The sequence below is a fragment of the Heptranchias perlo genome, chromosome 32, assembly GCF_035084215.1.
Source record: "Heptranchias perlo isolate sHepPer1 chromosome 32, sHepPer1.hap1, whole genome shotgun sequence".
NCBI classification, from domain to species: Eukaryota; Metazoa; Chordata; class Chondrichthyes; order Hexanchiformes; family Hexanchidae; genus Heptranchias; species Heptranchias perlo.
In genome coordinates this window covers 30,960,332-30,979,455 of record NC_090356.1, presented here as the reverse complement: position 1 = coordinate 30,979,455, position 19,124 = coordinate 30,960,332, and the positions used below count along the sequence as shown (strand labels likewise).

Sequence of the window (19,124 nt, the reverse complement as noted above, 5' to 3'; positions counted from 1 at the left end):
AAATTTCACTCAAATGCATTCCCACAGCAATATTGTGCAACATCATTTCACCCCCAAGATTTAGATTTTTAATAAATAAAAATAAACTTTTGAAGTATACAAGGTAGAAATATTTTATATTGTAGATACTTCTGCAGGGAGTGCCTTTATCTCTTTAATACAGCATATTGTGTGATCACAGGTATGGGCATAGGCCCACGTACACCATGGTGCACACTTCTATTCTGCAAGGGCTACAGCAAGAGTGTCCAAACCATGGCCAGATCCACCAATCAGCAGCAGAAGGGGAGTGATAATAATGTGACTAAAAAGGGCACCAGCCATAAGAGAACCCCTTTGAGCCATGGAGCAGAGATGGGGCTCTGAAGTTATTTTCAGGGCTAGGAGGAATGAGACATCAGGAGCACTCTGAATTTCCCCGATAGTGATTACACTGGCCTCGAAGCCTGGGAGAGTTTGCACAGAGAGCTGTGAAGGATTGCATTGGTGAACAGGCCGTAAGGTGCTTCTGATTTGGATCAATCGTGTTCTGCACCTCGGAAGCAACACCACAGGGTTTGACCTGGTCACTTCAAATCGATATTGGGAGAAATTAATTGTTTCAGTGAGAGTGTCTATCATTTATGTAATTCTCTTCACCGCAAAAAGTTCACATATTTGGGACTACCTTCTCTATATTTAATTTTGGAGTGAAATTTAAATCATGAATTCAAGTGCACAAGTGGTTTACATTTAAAACAAAACTCAGCAAGATTTTGAAACAGTGAATGAGGTTTAAAGGCAGTGAATGTCATGTGAAAAGTGAAACAAAAGTAAAAAAGTGCTGGAAACACTCAGCAGCTCAGGCAGCACCTGTCGAGGGAACACAAGTCAATATTTCGGGTACAGGACCCCTCCTCACAAACTGAAGATACTACAGATGAACAGCATTTAAAAAGGAACAGAACGAGGGAAGGGGGAAAAAAAAACACACAATGAGTACCTCATGTTTCTACTGAACTATAGCTCCCACTTTCTCTCTGGCAGTAGATGCCGCCATTTCCGGGACAGAGGTAGGGAGCAGGTCGGTGCTTTGGTGGGAACTGTGCTGGTGTGTCCACCTGCTTTTTTCTTCCACCAGACTCCTGTGCCACTAAGGCCTGCTGCTCTGTTTTGCCAGTTTTTCTACTTGCCACAACCCCATTTGCTAGTCACACACTGTGTATGCGCCTTTTATTTCTCTCATTATGCCTCCTTTTTTCTCATGCACATATCACTTCTGCCATTTAACCACCTCCTGTCTTTCACCTTAGCACTTCTTAGCCATTCTATTTCTTTTCCTGTGTGGGTGGTCATTGTGTCTTCCCCCTTGCTCTGTTCTTTTTTAAATGCTGTTCATCTGTAATATCTTCCAGCTCTGATAAAGTGTCCAAAACATCGATTTGTGTTCTCTCCACAGATGCTGCCAGACCTGCTGATTCGTTCCAGCCTTTTCTGCTTCTGTTTCAGATTTCCAGGACCCGCAATGTTTTGCTGTTTGTTCATGTGTAGAGTGGAGTGTTGTGAAGTTACATCACTGGTGCCGTACAGGCAGCTGGGGATCCGTTACTAAAGTTTAGTTTAATTTTGCATTCCACCACATGGTGGTGTTTGGGATAAGATGTTGAAAAATAGCACAGTATTTTAAAAATGCAATAAATAGCTTAGAACCATAAAAAGAGTTCCGGTAACCTCACACTATTACACCTGCCTAAATAATCAATGGCAAAATTGACATACTTGCTCTCGAGGCAGTACAAAGAAGGTTCACTCGGTTAATCCCGGGGATGAGGGGGTGGACATATGAGGAGAGGTTGAGTAGATTGGGACTCTACTCATTGGAGTTCAGAAGAATGAGAGGCGATCTTATTGAAACATATAAGATTGTGAAGGGCTTGATCGGGTGGATGCGGTAAGGATGTTCCCAAGGATGGGTGAAACTAGAACTAGGGGGCATAATCTTAGAATAAGGGGCTGCTCTTTCAAAACTGAGATGAGGAGAAATTTCTTCACTCAGAGGGTAGTGGGTCTGTGGAATTTGCTGCCCCGGGAAGCTGTGGAAGCTACATCATTAAATAAATTTAAAACAGAAATAGACAGTTTCCTAGAAGTAAAGGGAATTAGGGGTTACGGGGAGCAGGCAGGAAATTGGACATGAATTTAGATTTGAGGTTAGGATCAGATCAGCCATGATCTTATTGAATGGTGGAGCAGGCTCGAGGGGCCGATTGGCCTACTCCTATTTCTTATGTTCTTAAATGACAAGTGAAACTGTATAACTATGGGTTACACTATATATTTAGGGGTTAAGTTGTATAAACTGGCGTTAAATTATATAACTGCTGTTAAATTATATAACATGCCATAAGTTGTAAAACTAGGGGTTAAATTACATAACTTGAATTATACAAGGACAGAATTAGGCTCAGCTGTGATGCACCGATTGCCAAACAGGCTGCCAACACTTGAGGTCTGGACTCATACATGAGGAATAACCTTCAATGCCCATGGAACTGTACCCTCAGCAACAGTCCCCATCTTCAGAAAAGGAGGAGGAAAAAGGGGAGAAAATTAGGAGGAGGGAAACTCCATTTAAAAATGTAAATTGGGTGTGGGGTGGGGGGGTACAACAGTCCCTCTCAAATGTTCTGCGGCAGTCAATGGTTTGCACCTGCAATACCCATAGAGTTATCAATCTCATTATCTGCAGGAACAGAGGAGGACTGGATACTTACTATAGGTATCACTTCTGTGATTTAATTATCTCCTATCCTCCACCTAATCACAGACCACACTCTCTCTTTCTTTCTCCCGACCCCCTTTTCCCTGGCTCTGTTCCTCCTTATAAGCTGTTCATTTTGTAACGAAGGGTCATAGACCTGAAACAATAACCCTGCCTTCCACTCTCCACAGATGCTGCCTGACCTGCTGAGTATTTCCAGTATTTTCTGTTTTTATTTCAGAATTGAAGCATCTGCAGTATTTTTATATTATTGATATATTACTTCCTTCTAACGATATAAGTACACTATAACATAGAATGTTGCAGCATACTGTGTTAAGATTCAGGATTGCATTTCATTTTTATTACATGAAGTTGCCTGCACATTAAACTTTTGTGTCAAGGTACTGAAAGTGTGGAAATAAAGTACCTCTATTGTTTCAGCAGGAAGATTCTCTACGCCAGGCAACAAACAGTCCAGCAGTGGACTGATATCATCAATTGCATCGGTGATCAGCTGTCTATGTCTTTTCAAAACATCTAAGGCTTTACTCTCCTCATCGCTCACTGGAAAAGATCAAAAAGAATTGTCAGTCCGCACCTACAGCCAAATACTCAAACTTTGAATTAACTGCATTACGTGTAACACTTGCATACGCACAAGGGTTTTAAAATCACATTCATGGCTTCTGAAAAACTTTGCATCTACATCTCGGTGCACATCCACAGTTCTCCTATTGTTGTTGAAACCACCCCACAGTGTAAATGGGGCGAACCGGTACTCGTGGGAACTGTCACACTTACTTCAGATGCAAATAATTCCGCAAAGCCAACAGGGAAGCTGATGATGATGATGATTATGATGATGATTGATATTCACCAGCATAGTTTTAAATCAGGAGAATTTACACCAGTGTCAATACCAGATTCAATGCAAAATCTACAATATAAATAATGTTCATGAAACACATCCGCATAGAATTACATAGAAATTACAGAACAGAAACAGGCCATTTGGCCCAACAGGTCTATGCTATTTGCCTCAACTACTCCACATGGTAGCAAGTTCCACATTCTAACCACTCTCTGGGTAAAGAAGTGTCTCCTTAATTCCTTATTGGATTTATAGTGACTATCTTATATTTATGACCCTTAGTTTTGGATTCCCCCACATGTAGAAACACCTTCTCTACATTCACCTTATCAAACCCCTTCATAATTTTGAAGACCTCCATCAGGTCACCTCTTAGTCTTCTCTTTTCTAGAGAAAAGAGCCCCAGCTTGTTCAATCTTTCCTGATAGTGATAACCTCTCAGTTCTGGCATCATCCTTGTAAAGCTTTTTTGCACCTTCTCCAGGGCCTCTATATCCTTTTTGTAATATGGAGACCAGATCGGAGCACAGTACTCTGTGTGGTTTAACCAAGGTTCTATACAAGTTTAAATGAACCTTGGACAAGCTTTCGCTAGAACGTTTATTATTAATTTATAGCCATGAGCCTGAATTTCTGAGGGCAGCATTATTCAATGTAACTCCATTGTAATGGCCACACCCACTGGGACCCCAACCACTCTTACAGTAGGTAGTTGTGTACTGAATTATTGTAGCCTGACTAGCACAGGTTATACCTACCCACAGGTGCATACACCAGCTACCACAGTTTGTACCTACCTACAGATGACTGCTTTCTTGGCTGGCTTGTTAGACTTGTGTCAGTAGATATAAACAGCAACACCAATGTCCACTCCAATGTAGCGCTAATATCAATGGAAGTGGGTTCAAAGTGGAATCCATGGCTTTACCAGGAATTTTTGCACCACATGCACAATTGTGGAGGTAGAAACTACCCAAAATTATATAAGCAGAAAAGGCAGAATGTTATCATTCATAACACTTTTATTAAAAAAGCCACCAAAAAATCTTCTCTTTATTCCTGCTTTATTCATTTCTGTTAATTTTGATCGAAGAATTCTAAGGGACTGGCAATGGGTTTCCTCTGGTAAATATGACACTGCGTCTCCTTCATGCAAGCTTCCTATAGGAGTTTTTAGGGGAAATGCCATGTGCTACATTAGCTACATGCTCCCAAACCGCACGGTCCCATTAGAAAACAAAAATCTTAACACTTCAGCCAATAATTGATCACTATAACCGTTAATCACCCTGATCTCAACGCGCCAGCTCTTTTTAAAACAGAAAAAGAAAGCACTCAGGAGCCACCTCTTCTCCTTGCATTAGATGTATTATTTCATTAGCTGAAGCACTAATTCTAGTGCTGCTAATTGGAAGCCTCACCAGATAAAATGAGCCGGAGAGCTTCAGGTTCCTTTTGGAGTTCATCTAGTAGGGCGCACAGCTTTGGCACACCCTCTTTTATCCGGATGAGCAGCTTCCAGACAGTGAGTGATGCCAGCGTTTGCTTCTCTAACACTGCTTCCATCAAATTACTGACGCAATCCACCACATCTTTCTCTTTAATAAGATCTTTGATTCTCTGTCAGGAACAAATATGTTAAAAATTATATGATTTTAAATCATGTAACACCTCCTCACAACAGTGAAGAAGTTGCAGAATTCACGAGTGAGTGTGTGTTGCATTTTGACTGGCTGCTGTGTATCGCACCATAGCAACCAAAGCAACAAAAAAGTTGGCACTGCACTGCCGGAGTTACTGTGCCTAGCATTTAATGAAGATTAGTAAAAAAACAATGGCAATTTACTGCCCCAACTCGCCAGCTGTACTTTGCTCATAGAGAATCCATTGTAGAAGCAGAACAGAACTTCACCAAAAATGAATCCATTTAAAACAAGGCACACTTTCACTGAAGTTGAATTAAAAGTATACATACGTTACTGGTTCTATCTTTGGAATTCGCACAATTTTTTTTAAAATGCAGAAACTTCTACTGAAAATGGTGAGGTAATGTAATGGGTTAGAAAAAGCAAAGTATATGAAATCCTGGTCAGCCCCTTTAGAAAACAATATCCTCCTGTCACAACTTTAAAGCATTCTGTGAATGTCATCAAACGTTAAATGAACAATATGGAAAATAGATACAAACGAATCAAAAAATGTACAAAAGAGCATTCTACCATTGTTACTGTACATTTAAAACAAAACAACTTTAAACTGTAATACTAACAAGATAGACATACATTTATCTAGCAGATCACCCCTGGCATATACAAAAACAAAAAGACAAATTATATTCATTAGCCAGGTAAAAACATTCATTATAGACACACATTGATAAGAGTAATCAACCAGACACACACACAGTAATGGCAGGATATTAACTACTGTGCATTCATGATTAGCTGAGGTAAGCAGGAGCCTTATAGCAGTCACCCATCTTTTTGGTACTGTGAGCCCCAACCCAATGTGTAGCGAGATATGGAGTAACTTTGGCTTATGCTAAGAATATTGAAATTGAAGAAACATGTTGTATTATGTTGCACATTAATTATTGCCTTTTTAGCAGGTGTTAAACACTGTACAGGGAACCCCACATTTTTTGGAAGCCACAGGGCTGAATTAATTTTACTGCGGAATTATTTGAAAGGATGATGTCCTTCTAACGGTTTTAAGTACTAGTCGTACACACTGATAAAAACAGTACACTCTCTATTTAAATACAGTGGAGAATCAATATATAAACGCAAAATAAAGCTTCCACATTTTTCAAAAGGACTTGCATACAACAGCAGACTGTGAAACACAACCAGGCACTGATGCCATCATTATGCTTTACTGAAATCCTGTTGACAATTCTGCACAATATTTAGGAGTACCACTTCTATCAACATACTGAGCAGTATTAAAGCGATAATATGGGTAATATTTTTCAGAGAACACAAAACACAAATAACTGGGAAGCACATTGTAGCAGAACATACACAAAATGCAAGGAACAGGAACAGATACATATCAGCTTTTTATTTAATCTGTTCTTGGGGTGTGGGCTGCCCTGGCAAGACAGCAATTATTGCCCACCTCTAGTGGTCATGAGAGCTTTAGGAATGGAGCCACATGTAGGCCAGACCAGGTAGGGGTGGCAGGTTCCTTTCCCTGGAGGACATCAGTGCACTAGTTGGGTTTTTATGGCAATCCAGCAGTTTTCATTGTCATGGTGCTATCCCACAAACAACTTGCCATGACGGAACTGAACTCAACCTTTGGATTGCTAGTACCATAGCCACTAAATTACCGTACCCTTCTTAACATTATGACATCCTGTGTCACAACAGTTTTTTCTGCGGTAAGGAGTGGAGGAGAAAATGGCTCTGTGTGGAGCCTAGCACTGTAAATTAAATACTCAAAATAGAAGAACAACCTTTAGTCTGTATTTTGTTTTCACAAACTGTTCCTTGGATTACTGATTTTCAAACTGGGATCCGCAAGGAGATCCTGGAGATATTTCTGGGGTGAGTTCTATAATCAGATTTGGGGTCGGCCATTTAGGACCGAGATGAGGAAAACATTTTTCACTCAGAGGATTGTGAATCTTTGGAATTCTCTACCACAGAGGGCTGTGGATGCTCAGTTGTTGAGTACATTCCAGTCTGAGATTGACAGATTTTTGGACACTAGAGGAATCAAGGGATATGAGGATCAGGCGAGAAAGTGGACTTGAGGTAGAAGATGAGCCATGAAGTTATTGAATAGCAGAGCAGGCTCGAGGGGCCATGTGGCCTACTCCTGCTCCTATTTATGTTCTTATAATAGGTTGTTTTTCTATCAGTTCTAATTAGTACATAAATCTTGTGCTGGTCAGGTTATCCTGACCTGTGCAGAGCTATGCAGGACCACAGCAATACAATCTTAACAGTTAAAACAACCAACCATGTAAAAACTGGAGCTAATCATTAATCTGCATCAAGCACACTGCTCCTGTTTTATTCCCACATTATTCATAATATTGCCTTGGTTTTGTGCCACCAAATTAGCCTGAATGGACTTAGATGTTGTGTTTTCACCCAACGAAGTCCGTGTTGTGATTCAGGCATTCTCCCAACACTATTTGTGTTCACAGCAAAGAGAAAATTTCCACAGGGAGACTGAGTCTCCGACGCTCTGAAATTCCATACCACAAGACTTCTAAATACCATATTACACAGCAGAGATCACAGGAGATTTCCACCATGCTCTCCTGCACATTCCAAGGGGCAGTAAATACCAGAGCATCAGATCATTATGCTCTGACCAAAACATATTTACAAGATAATTGCACAGAAGCATAATAATCACAGCAGGACAATACGTGATTTATACAACATGTATAACTGAAGCTGCTACTGTGAATCTCCTACGGCAAAGGTCCAAAAAGCAGAAGCTTATCGCACAATTCTGTGCCTCTATCGTTCATCTTATCATTCAGGTGTCTGGATGAAATGACTGAGTCTATATTGAAACAGATCACAGCCATATACAAACGTTTGTCTATTTTGTCTGAATCTGTACACTAGATGAAGCACCCACACAAAATAAATACTGATAAAAAAAATGTTTTTAAAATAAATTGTTCTTAAACAAGAGTCAGAAATCCTAGTCCTTTTTAAAAGAAGTTTTTGAACTGAGTTTTTTTATGAAAGGTTAGATAGGTGATGGCTCCATGTAGTCCCTCTTGGCTGCCTCACCTGCAAAAGGGGACTAAGGACTCCAGAGCTGCTAGCCCATTACGTCTGTCATTTCTTTAATGTTCAAGTAGGTCCATTTGAATGATAAAACAGATTCTTCTCAATGTTGAGGCTTTTCAGATATTAACCATTTCTGGCCCTTAGCATGAACAGTCATCTTCAGGCTACTGGCAATCAGTTTGCTTTTGACACCCTCTCACAATTGATTGCATTTCTGTGGCTGTAGAAATATCCTACCAGGGACCACAAAATTGATTATCCCTTAACACAAAGCTTCTGTCCTGACTGGTATATCATAGAACCTGCCTATTCCTATCTAGAGAGATTGCCTGTCATAGTAATTGTGGACATTCTCTGGACACGTTAGTTCACAAAATAAAAATGAACTCTTTATTGCTGTAAGATACAGCTAAACAAAGCTCATTGTTAACTTTCAATACTTAAACTCACATAAAAAGATGCAATAAAAAATGTTTCCTATTTGACTTGTGACTATGTTCTGTTTCCTACAGTCTCATTCCATGCATTTACCTTGTTACATTGTCATCAACTCTAGACACTACAATACACACAAGCCAAGTCATTTATTTAAATGCCTACAACACACTCCAGCTGTTGGCAGTTGGGCAAATGGGATTGAAGAGTGAAACAAAAGTGGCTCTGTCTCACTAAGATAGATTATATTGCAAGCCAAAATGCAGCAGAACCATATCTACCAATATACCAAGAATATAAAATTCTAAGCCACACCATATCATAATTGATCATATAAAAAGAAATGTATTTCATACCTCTTTTTCCCCATCTGATATATCCTCAGCAACAGACAGGATATTGTGCAGGGGTTGGAGCTCAGTTACTGCATCAACGATATTCTCTTGATATCGCCTCAGCAAGTCAAACCCATAATCTTCTGAGTTCTTCATTTCTGTTGAGAAATTTAAATACTTTTACCAGCCCAAAACTTTCTTCTTCACTTTTTTTTCTTTAGACTAATCTCCCATCTACCAATGTTACTAAGACAATAAAACAATAACAACTTGCATTTATATAGTGCCTTTAAAGTAGAAAAATGCCCCATGGTGCTTTACAGGAGAGACACCAAAGAGAGACAAAGTAGGAAAGATTGTGGCTGAGAAGTGACTAAAAGTTTGGACTAAAGAGATAGGTTTTAAGGAAGGTTCTAAAGGAGAAGAGGGTAGAGAGATGAAAGGGCTAAAGGAAGGAATTCCACAGCGTGGAACCTAGGCGGCAGAAGGCATGGCCACCAATGGTGGAGCAAAGGGAAGGGGGATGTACAAGAGGCTGCAGTCAGAGGAATGGCGAGTTTGGATGATTGCGGTGCTGGAGGAGGTTACAGATAGAGAAGAGTGAGGCTATAGAGATTTAAAGCCAGGATGAGAAGTTTAAATTTGAGGTATTGGGGGAAAAGCAGAAGTTGCAGTGATATAACTTTGCACATATAACATATCTATCCCTAATATATTTCCTTTGGCTCTCCTCCAGTCTTTACATATAAAGAAAAACTGCTCAATTGGCCAAAAGTGGAATTAAATTGTATTGTCAAAATCATCACAACCTATTAATTTACATAGAAAACTGTAGAATTGTGAACATGTATCACAATATCAGCAAATAAGACATGCATCGCCCTAGAAAACAAATGTAATTGCTATATATCGATTTACTATTCTTCACCAGGATGAACGACAAAATAACAAGTAGAGAGCAAATCTATAGTCTTCGCAGCCACAGTTCAATGGCAAAAATCGGATTGTACTTAAGAAGATCTGGCACCCTCTACTCAGATTGAGTATAACATTTTATCAGCATCAAACACATTAAAAGTTAGAACATGTCAGAGAAATAGAATGGGTGAGATGGGAACCAGAATGTAAGGAACAGAAAAAAACGGTGTGGGCTGTTGAACTTCTCCCAAAGTAAAAAGAATTAACTACTCTCTCGCCCATACTCCTCAAATACCAAATATCTAAGCAATCCCCTCAGGTTTGCCGACACCATCCACTCTACTCCACTGCCTTCCCAGGCCTTGGGTTCCATAAATTCAGCATCCTCTGTGTGAAATAGTTAAATCTAAACCATCTGTTCACCTTCCACATGCTGTGCTTCAGTTGGTCTCTCCCTTGCTGTTGTGTCAAATGTATCATGGTTCATACCTCTATATCTATATCTTATCGTCTTGCTTAACTCCCCGAGCCCTCTTTTCTCCAGTGTAACATGCCCAGTTTCTGGAGCCTCTGTTTTGCAGCAACGAGTTAGTTGCCCTTTGCTGCAGTGCATGGATATGGATGTCCCCACTGTAATATGGTGACCAGGTGGGGCAGGACCAGTGTTATTTGTACAAGTTCATCACCACTTCTAGGATGTTTGCTCTATCTCTGGTTATACACATCCAGATACAGTTTGCTTTCTTTACTGCTGGCACTGTGATGATTTTTTCAGTGAGTAATCTAGCAGTACCTCTGATTTCTCTCCTGTGCTTTGTCTTGTAGTTTAATAATATTTAGATTATATTCACCGTATTTTCCCCCCTTACCCAGTCTCATCACTTTGTAGTAGTTACATATATTAAACATCTGCCACTTCTCAGTCCAACTTCCAAGACTATTTAATTCCCTCTGTATATGGTCCAATAGTTCCATGTTATTTGGAAACTTCCCTAGTTTCCACAGATTGGTATCAAGAAACAACAGCCTGAGCATTGATCCCTGATGCACAGTGCTAGTCACCTCTTTCCTTTAATTTCCTCTGATTCAGCCAATTTCTGATCCACTTCAGAGGTTTCCCCATTCTGTGCTTTCCAACTTTGTAGACCAATCTCTTTTGCGATACTGTCAAAAATTCTAAATTATTAAAGTCTGAGTTCCCCGTCCACTAAATTTGTTATTTCTATGATTAACTCAAATAGGTTTGTAAGGCATAATCTCCCTCCCATTTAGCCGTGCTGACTCACTCTTATTATTTGGATTTCTCTAGCTGTCTCATTTCCCCTTCTTCAGAACGCTTTTGAATGTTTTAACTGCTACAGTGGTCAGGCTCACCAACCTGTTGTTCCCAAGATTATCTTCATGCTTCTTTTTATAAATTAACATGAAGTTTGCCCTTCTTCAATCCTCAGGCACCACTCTTGATTCCAATGATACCCCAAAGACACTTGCTAGATTGTGCCTGATTTCATTACTACTTTTTTTTTAGTATCCATTCTGGCCTGGTCCCTTCACTTTTAGTGCCTCAGGCTAGTGCCATCACTTCTTTATTTGTAATTCCCATCATTCTAATACTTTTCCCTGAAAATTCCACTTCTGTATTTGGGACAGAAGCTCGTGATTTGCAAATACACTTAAGTTGTTTAGCATTTCTTGGTCAATCGATAGCATGTCACCCTTGGGATTCAGAAGTCCTATAGTTTCCTTTAGTGCCTGGTTACTTTGAATTTAGTTATAAAACTCTTTCATGTTGTGTTTTATAGTTACTGCAATCTTCATCTGGTTTACTATTTTAGTTTGCCTATCCAGTTTCTTAACCTCTTCAATCTTGTAGTCATCTCTGTTCTTGGTTCCACTGCTGATTTATATCTAAGGAAAGTTCTTCTCTTTACCCTTATTACTTTCCTTGTTGCTTACATCAGTTTTCTGCTCAGTGGTTACTTTACATCTTCAGTAATGTTTCCAATCTTTTTAACCATACATTTCTTTTGGCTTCCGTGTCTCAGACTACTCTCATGGGTGTACTCTAGCTCTTTGTCTCAGAAAGTGTTTTCACTAGCTCAGATATCTAGGTAAATCCAGAGCATGCCTAGGGATCTAACAGAGAACCCTCTTCAGTTTAATTCAACCAGTAGTTTTATCACACTCCCTCACACAATCCTACTTGACTTCAGAAGGCAATGGAAAAACACTACTGCGGACTTTGACTCGGGCTTTAACCGCCAAATAAATTTATTGAACAGTAATAGAATTAGCAAATAACAATAACGGAACATATTTGTTACAATAGTTATTAAGTTGAGCTGGTTCAGGAAAAAAAAGTTTGTGATTGCCACACTAATCTAGGATATGTAAGTAATATTAATATTTAGAGGTTCCTTCCTTTTTCTCGCTGTATACAGAAACTATCTGGCCTGACTATCTCTGTTCAAAAGATTCAGATAGATTCCTCTAGCTGAACAAAACTGGTTCGTAAATACCTTCAAAAAAGTGACCAGATCTAAACAGATTTAAAATAACTGTCTGTTAAACTGTCAAACATTTATCAACAAATCCCACAAGATGTTTATATTTGCATTGATTGGCTTGGCCCCTCCCTCAAACACAGACAAAACTATTAGAATCTGTAACAACTGTATCAAGTTAAACTGGCTTTCGGAGATTATCCCCTTCGTCAGGTGAATCACCTGACGAAGGGGATAATCTCCGAAAGCTTGTGATTTTAAAATAAAATTGTTGGACTATAACCTGGTGTTGTAAGATTCCTTACATTTGTCCACCCCAGTCCATCACCGGCATCTCCACATCAAAGTTAAACTGGGACATGACTTCTGTGAATTAAGCTAGTTTTTTTTTTACAAATCATGGGCTGTAACAAAAATTAAAGAACCCAAAACTATGCTCAATCTCACAAAGCACTATTGTATGCATTTTAAATTTATCATTTAATTACAGTACTTTATGACAGCTCAGCACTTTACTACAATACATAAAAAGAGTTCACTGAATTATCATTCTCCTCTTAAGGAGACTCTTTGTAACTAACCTGACTTTGTAGTCATTGCTGGTTCTGCTGCGAGGGTCCTCAGTAAGGACTGTAGCACAGGGTAAGCTTCTTTCATTGTTCGAAGAAGATTTAGTGCAGTCTCAGCACTGAGCAGTCTCTCTTCAATTACTTTCCTCAATAACTTAGCCATGGCGCCCCTGGCTGTCTCTCCCTGACAGCATTCCACAATCACCTAAACATCAACATATTAACCATAACTACATTTCTTGGTGGTAATGAGAAAATGTGGAAAAAGTACATCTGTCTGAAGACCACACTCCCAGTCTAATTCAGCTGAAATCATGCTTAGCTTATGAGCACAAACCAACTGCTTAACCAATAGTTAGACCACACTTGGGATACTGTGCACTGTTTTGGTCGCCATATTACAAAAAGGATATAGAGGGACTGGAGAAGGTGCAAAAAAGATTTAAAAGGATGATACCAGAACTGAGAGGTTATACCCATCAGAAAGACTGAACAAGCTAGGCTCTTTTCTCTTTTTTTAAAAAAAAGGCTGAGGGGTGACCTAATAGATGTCTTTAAAATTATGAAGCGGTTCGATAGGGTAAATATAGAGATGTTTCCACTTGTGGGGGAGTCCAAAACTAGAGGTCATAAATACAAGATAATCACTAATAAATCCAATAAAGAATTCAGGAGGAACTTCTTTACCCAGAGAGTGATTGGAATGTGGAACTCGCTACTACAAGGAGCAGTTGAAGTGAATAGCATAAATGCCTTTAAAGGGAATCTGGATAAGTACACGAGGGAGAAAGGAATTGAAGGATACGCAGATAGGATTAGAAGAAGTAGGGTGAGAGGAGGTGTGTGTGGAGCATAAACACTGGCACAGACAAGTTGGACCAAATGTCCTGATTCTGTGTTGTAAATTCTATCTAATCAATCAAACTTTATTCTATTTTTATTGGACCCTTTTACAACATGTTTGTTTAAAGGTCATTAGCATAAACTATTCCATGCCATAGATGTTTATTATTGTTCCTGCACAAGGTGATGTGTCTTCTGTATGTGTGCTTATGTTATTTAAATAGGATTCACATGCATTCAACCTTCTCCTGGTTTCCTGAAAAATTATGTTTGCCACTGGGATTGCGTTTGACCACTGAGCATAATGGAAATTTTCCCTTGGCGTTATTCATATTTTTTGATTTGAAAACATCTGCTAAACATAGAAAATTAAATGATAATGAAGTCAGCAAGTTACAAATTAGTCATTGAAAGAACTTGGAGCAACATCATGAACAGGGCAAAATCTTTCAAGCATAACATTATTTAAAACAAAATAGGATGTGCCACACATTCACAATATTATCTCAATAATTCTCCTGCAAGAAAACATTAAGTAGATGTAAAAACACTCAGAAGTGATGGTATATTAGTTCTCCAGTATACACTACCAGAGTAAGACATGAGTTTATACCCACAGATCTATACACAGGGAACTCAGTCTATGGAAGCTATCTGGCTTGACTTTGAAGGCGTTAGAAAGCCTCCCCGATTAGAAAAAGATAGGTTGATAAATACCCTCAAGAAAATGACTCAGATCAAGCAGATTTAAATATACTCAGTCTCGATAACTTTTTTGAAGATACCACCTAACCCACACTGATACAGGCAATGTTACATTTGTACAAAGCAATGGTTAGCCCATAGTTAGACTACTGAAGACATGAAGACATTAAAACCAGAGAGAGTAAACAGCATAGATTCACCAGGATGATAACCTATAGTTATGAGGAAAAGGCTTTAGATACTGGAACTATTTCTATTGGCCATGATGTGGAGATGCCGGTGATGGACGGGGTGGACAAATGTAAGGAGTCGCACAACACCAGGTTATAGTCCAACAGCTTTATTTGAAATCACAAGCTTTCGGAGCTTTGCTCCTTCGTCAGGTGAAGTCTGATGAAGGAGCAAAGCTCCGAAAGCTTGTGATTTCAAATAAAGCTGTTGGACTATAACCTGGTGTTGTGCGACTCCTTACATATTTCTATTGGAGCAGAGAAGGCTAAGAGGAGACTTAATAGAGGTTTTGAAAATTATGAAAGGTTTTGATAGGGTGAATAGGAAAAGACTATTCCCTCTGATTGTTGGAGAGTAACAAGAGGTTATTAATTAAAAATGGTCGCTAAGGCAGTGAGGTGAAAGATTAGGAGAAATGTCTTTATACAGAGAATTGCTGGAACATGTAATACTTTGCCACAGGGAATAATTGAGGCAGAAATAATTGTATCTTTTAAGGAAAAAGTAGATAGAGGGAAACGGGGAAGGGGTAGGCGAGTGGGATTAGTTTTGAATTGCTCTAGCAAAGAACCAGCACAGACATGATGGTCTGAATGGCCTCCTTCTGTGCTGTAATTTTCTGTATTTCTAAAGGAAGAAAGTCACTTCAATCAGCTCCCGGGTTACTGATGAGGATAGGCCGTAGGTGTAGACTGCCTTTCTTTGTCAACACAGAGGGAAAGCAAAACATTTTAAAAATTAAAGTTGGGATTAAACAAATAGTCTCTTAACTTACCTTTTTCTCCTCCTCATTGAAAACAGTTTCTTCAGCAGAGTCAAGACATTCCAATAAAGGGCTCAAGTCTGTCACACATTCCAGAACCTCCTCTTTGTGTAAGTAAAGGTTGAGCAGAAAATCTTCGGTATCAATACGACCTAAAAATGAGTAACGATCCATCAGTCTTTCAGCTCCATACAAAATTAGATACAGAAGTCAATCTACAACAAGTTGAGTAAAATAAAAAGTCACTCCTTCATGATAAGCAAGTCGAACACAATATGAATCCCTTTGCCCTCACCCAACTACCTCCAAATGCCCCACTTAACTAGCGGCAAAGACATTTTTGGATATGGCCTAAGAATAACTCCCTTTGAAATTCTATCCACCTTTCAGGTGCCTGGCTTACACACAATACTACAGCAACATGGCCTCGGCCTGAAACATAAACCTGTATCCCTCTCCGCCACGGTAGAACCGTATGCACACCTCGAGTTAGTGGTAGCACTCTCACCTCTGAGTCATAAGATTGTGGGTTCAAGTTCCACTTCAGAGACTTGAGAACAAAATCTAGGCTGACACTCCAGTGCAGTACTGAGGGAGTGCTGCACTGTCGGAAGTCCTGTGATTTGGATGAAACGTTAAACCAAGGCCCCCTTTGCTCTCTCAGGTGGGTGTAAAAGATCCCATAGCATTATTTCGAAGAGCAGCAGAGTTCTTCCTGGTGTCCTGGCCAATATTTATCCCTCAACCAACATCACTAAAACAGATTATCTGGTCGTTATCACATTGCTTTTTGTAGGACCTTGCTGTGCACAAATCGGCTGCAACATTTCTTACGTTACAACAATGACTACATTTCAAAAGTACTTCATTGGCTGTAAAGTGCCTTGGACATCCTGAAAGGTGCTATATAAATGTAAGTTCTTTCTTTTTTCTTTAGCTGTTTCATAATCAACCTATTTTCATCATGTCTGACTAATTTGATTGAATTTTTTGAGGGGGTGACTAGGCGTGTGGATGAGGGTAACGCAGTGGATGTGGTATACATGGATTTCAGTAAGGCCTTCGATAAAGTCCCCCACAGGAGACTGGTCAAGAAGGTACGAGCCCATGGAATCCAGGGTGCCTTGGCACTTTGGATACAAAACTGGCTTAGTGGCAGAAGGCAGAGGGTGATGGTCGAAGGTTGTTTTTGTGACTGGAAGCCTGTAGCCAGTGGGGTACCACAGGGATCGGTGCTGGGTCCCTTGCTGTTTGTGGTCTACATTAATGACTTGGATATGAATGTAAAAGGTATGATCAGTAAGTTCGCTGATGATACAAAAATTGGTAGGGTGGTAAATAGCGAGGAGGATAGCCTCAGTCTGCAGGACGATATAGATGGGTTGGTCAGATGGGCGGAACAGTGGCAAATGGAATTTAACCCGGAAAAGTGCGAGGTGATGCACTTTGGAGGGACGAACAAGGCAAGGGAATACACAATGAATGGGAGGACCCTAGGCAAGACAGAGGGTCAGAGGGATCTTGGTGTGCAAGTTCACAGATCCCTGAAGGCGGCGGAACAGGTAGATAAGGTGGTAAAGAAGGCATATGGGATACTTGCCTTTATTAGCCGAGGCATAGAATATAAGAGCAAGGAGGTTATGATGGAGCTGTATAAAACACTGGTTAGGCCACAGCTGGAGTACTGTGTGCAGTTCTGGTCGCCACACTACAGGAAGGATGTGATCGCTTTGGAGAGGGTGCAGAGGAGATTCACCAGGATGTTACCAGGGCTGGAGCGCTTCAGCTATGAAGAGAGACTGGGAAGAGTGGGTTTGTTTTCCTTGGAGCAGAGGAGGCTGAGGGGGGACATGATTGAGGTGTACAAAATTATGAGGGGCACAGATAGGATGGATACTAAGGAGCTTTTTCCCTTCGTTGAGGGTTCTATAACAAGGGGACATAGATTCAAGGTAAAAGGCGGGAGGTTTAGAGGGGATTTGAGAAAGAACTTTTTCACCCAGAGGGTGGTTGGAGTCTGGAACTCACTGCCTGAAAGGGTTGTGGAGGCAGGAACCCTCACAACATTCAAGAAGCATTTGGATGAGCACTTGAAATGCCATAGCATACAAGGCTACGGACCAAATGCTGGAATATGGGATTAGAGTAGACAGGGCTGATGGCCGGCGCGGACACGATGGGCCGAAGGGCCTCTATCCGTGCTGTATAACTCTATGACTCTATGCACGTAGAAAATGCTATGCTTTTTAAATTTATTCTGTGTTTGCAAAGTGAGAACAACATGACTATTAATACACCAAATACTTAAGTTTTGTAAAGACGCACAGTTTAAAAGGCATTACTAGAACTATTTCATTTTTATTTTGCCATGTTACACAGGCAAATTGAAAATGTAATGACTGTTAATACTCTTAATTAAGAAACATTCTATAGTCCTCTATCTTTAATTCACAGAAATTCTCTCAGATGTTTTTATAAAGTACATGCTATACAAAAACTGAAAACTATTTCCCCAGTTCAAATGTAATAAATGAAGCAAGGGGTGTGCAGGGCAGAGAAACCCTTCGATTAGATTTCAACAATCAAAAGCACACCCACTTAAAAAAAAAAGAAAAAAAGGAAATCTATTATTCTATCTTTCTTTCTTTTATACCCACTTTAAAACCAAAGAAAACCATCGCTTAACTGTTCTCACTTGTCTGCCAACCCACTGCTTTCTGGGCACGGATCTGTTAAGAGCATATGCATTATGAATAGTTGAAATACTACCCAATATTTCACCCTGTATTTGAAAGTACAGTCTGCACTGCCTCCATACAATAGCCAAAAGTTCATAAGCATAAATACTCATTTACACAAAAGAAAATGTTCCAGTACACTGCAACGGAGCGCAACGGAGCACAGAGTGATCAGCTGCGAGTTTGGTGAGCGTGGGAGTTCGGTGAAGTGGGGGAAGGAGGTGCTGCTTTGCCTTTCTTTTCCTAACTTTTTCCGCAGAGCGGCGGTGGACCTGAGATGCAGAAGACTGAGAGTGGCGAATAAAAGCAGCAGCAGACCTGCAACAAGAGAAAACTACTGTGCAATGTCACAGGTGAGGCAGGAGAGTCCGAGAGGTGAGCACAGTGTAAAAGGAGACACCGAGAGCGGGAGGAGAGTCTGAGAGGTGAATGCAGGGTAAATCTAAGGCAAGTCATGGCAGCACAACTCTCACCCGTGATATGCTCCTCCTGCACTATGTGGGAAGTCACGGACACTACTAGTGTCCCTGGCGACCACGCGTGCAGGAAGTGTGTCCAGCTGCAGCTACTGGTTAACCGCATTTCGGAGCTGGAGCTGTGGGTGGATTCGCTGTGGAGCATCTGTGATGCTGAGACTATTGTGGATAGCACGTTCAGTGAGGTGGTCACAACGCAGGTAAAGATTACGCAGGCAGAAAGGAAATGG

The 19,124-nt window shown here is 40.3% G+C and overlaps 1 protein-coding gene across 2 annotated transcripts in view; it reads right to left on the bottom strand.

Moving 5' to 3' along the window:
- The window catches only part of zbtb40 (zinc finger and BTB domain containing 40), a 94,670-nt gene that overhangs the window by 44,380 nt on the left and 31,166 nt on the right, over positions 1-19,124 (bottom strand). For both annotated transcript variants that reach the window (XM_067970689.1, XM_067970690.1), the window contains exons 5-9: positions 15,693-15,832; positions 13,151-13,343; positions 9,169-9,305; positions 5,036-5,234; positions 3,171-3,307 (exon numbers count right to left, since the gene is read on the bottom strand). In XM_067970689.1, the coding sequence (XP_067826790.1) occupies positions 3,171-3,307; positions 5,036-5,234; positions 9,169-9,305; positions 13,151-13,343; positions 15,693-15,832 (806 nt within the window). The remainder of the gene's footprint in view (positions 1-3,170; positions 3,308-5,035; positions 5,235-9,168; positions 9,306-13,150; positions 13,344-15,692; positions 15,833-19,124) is intronic.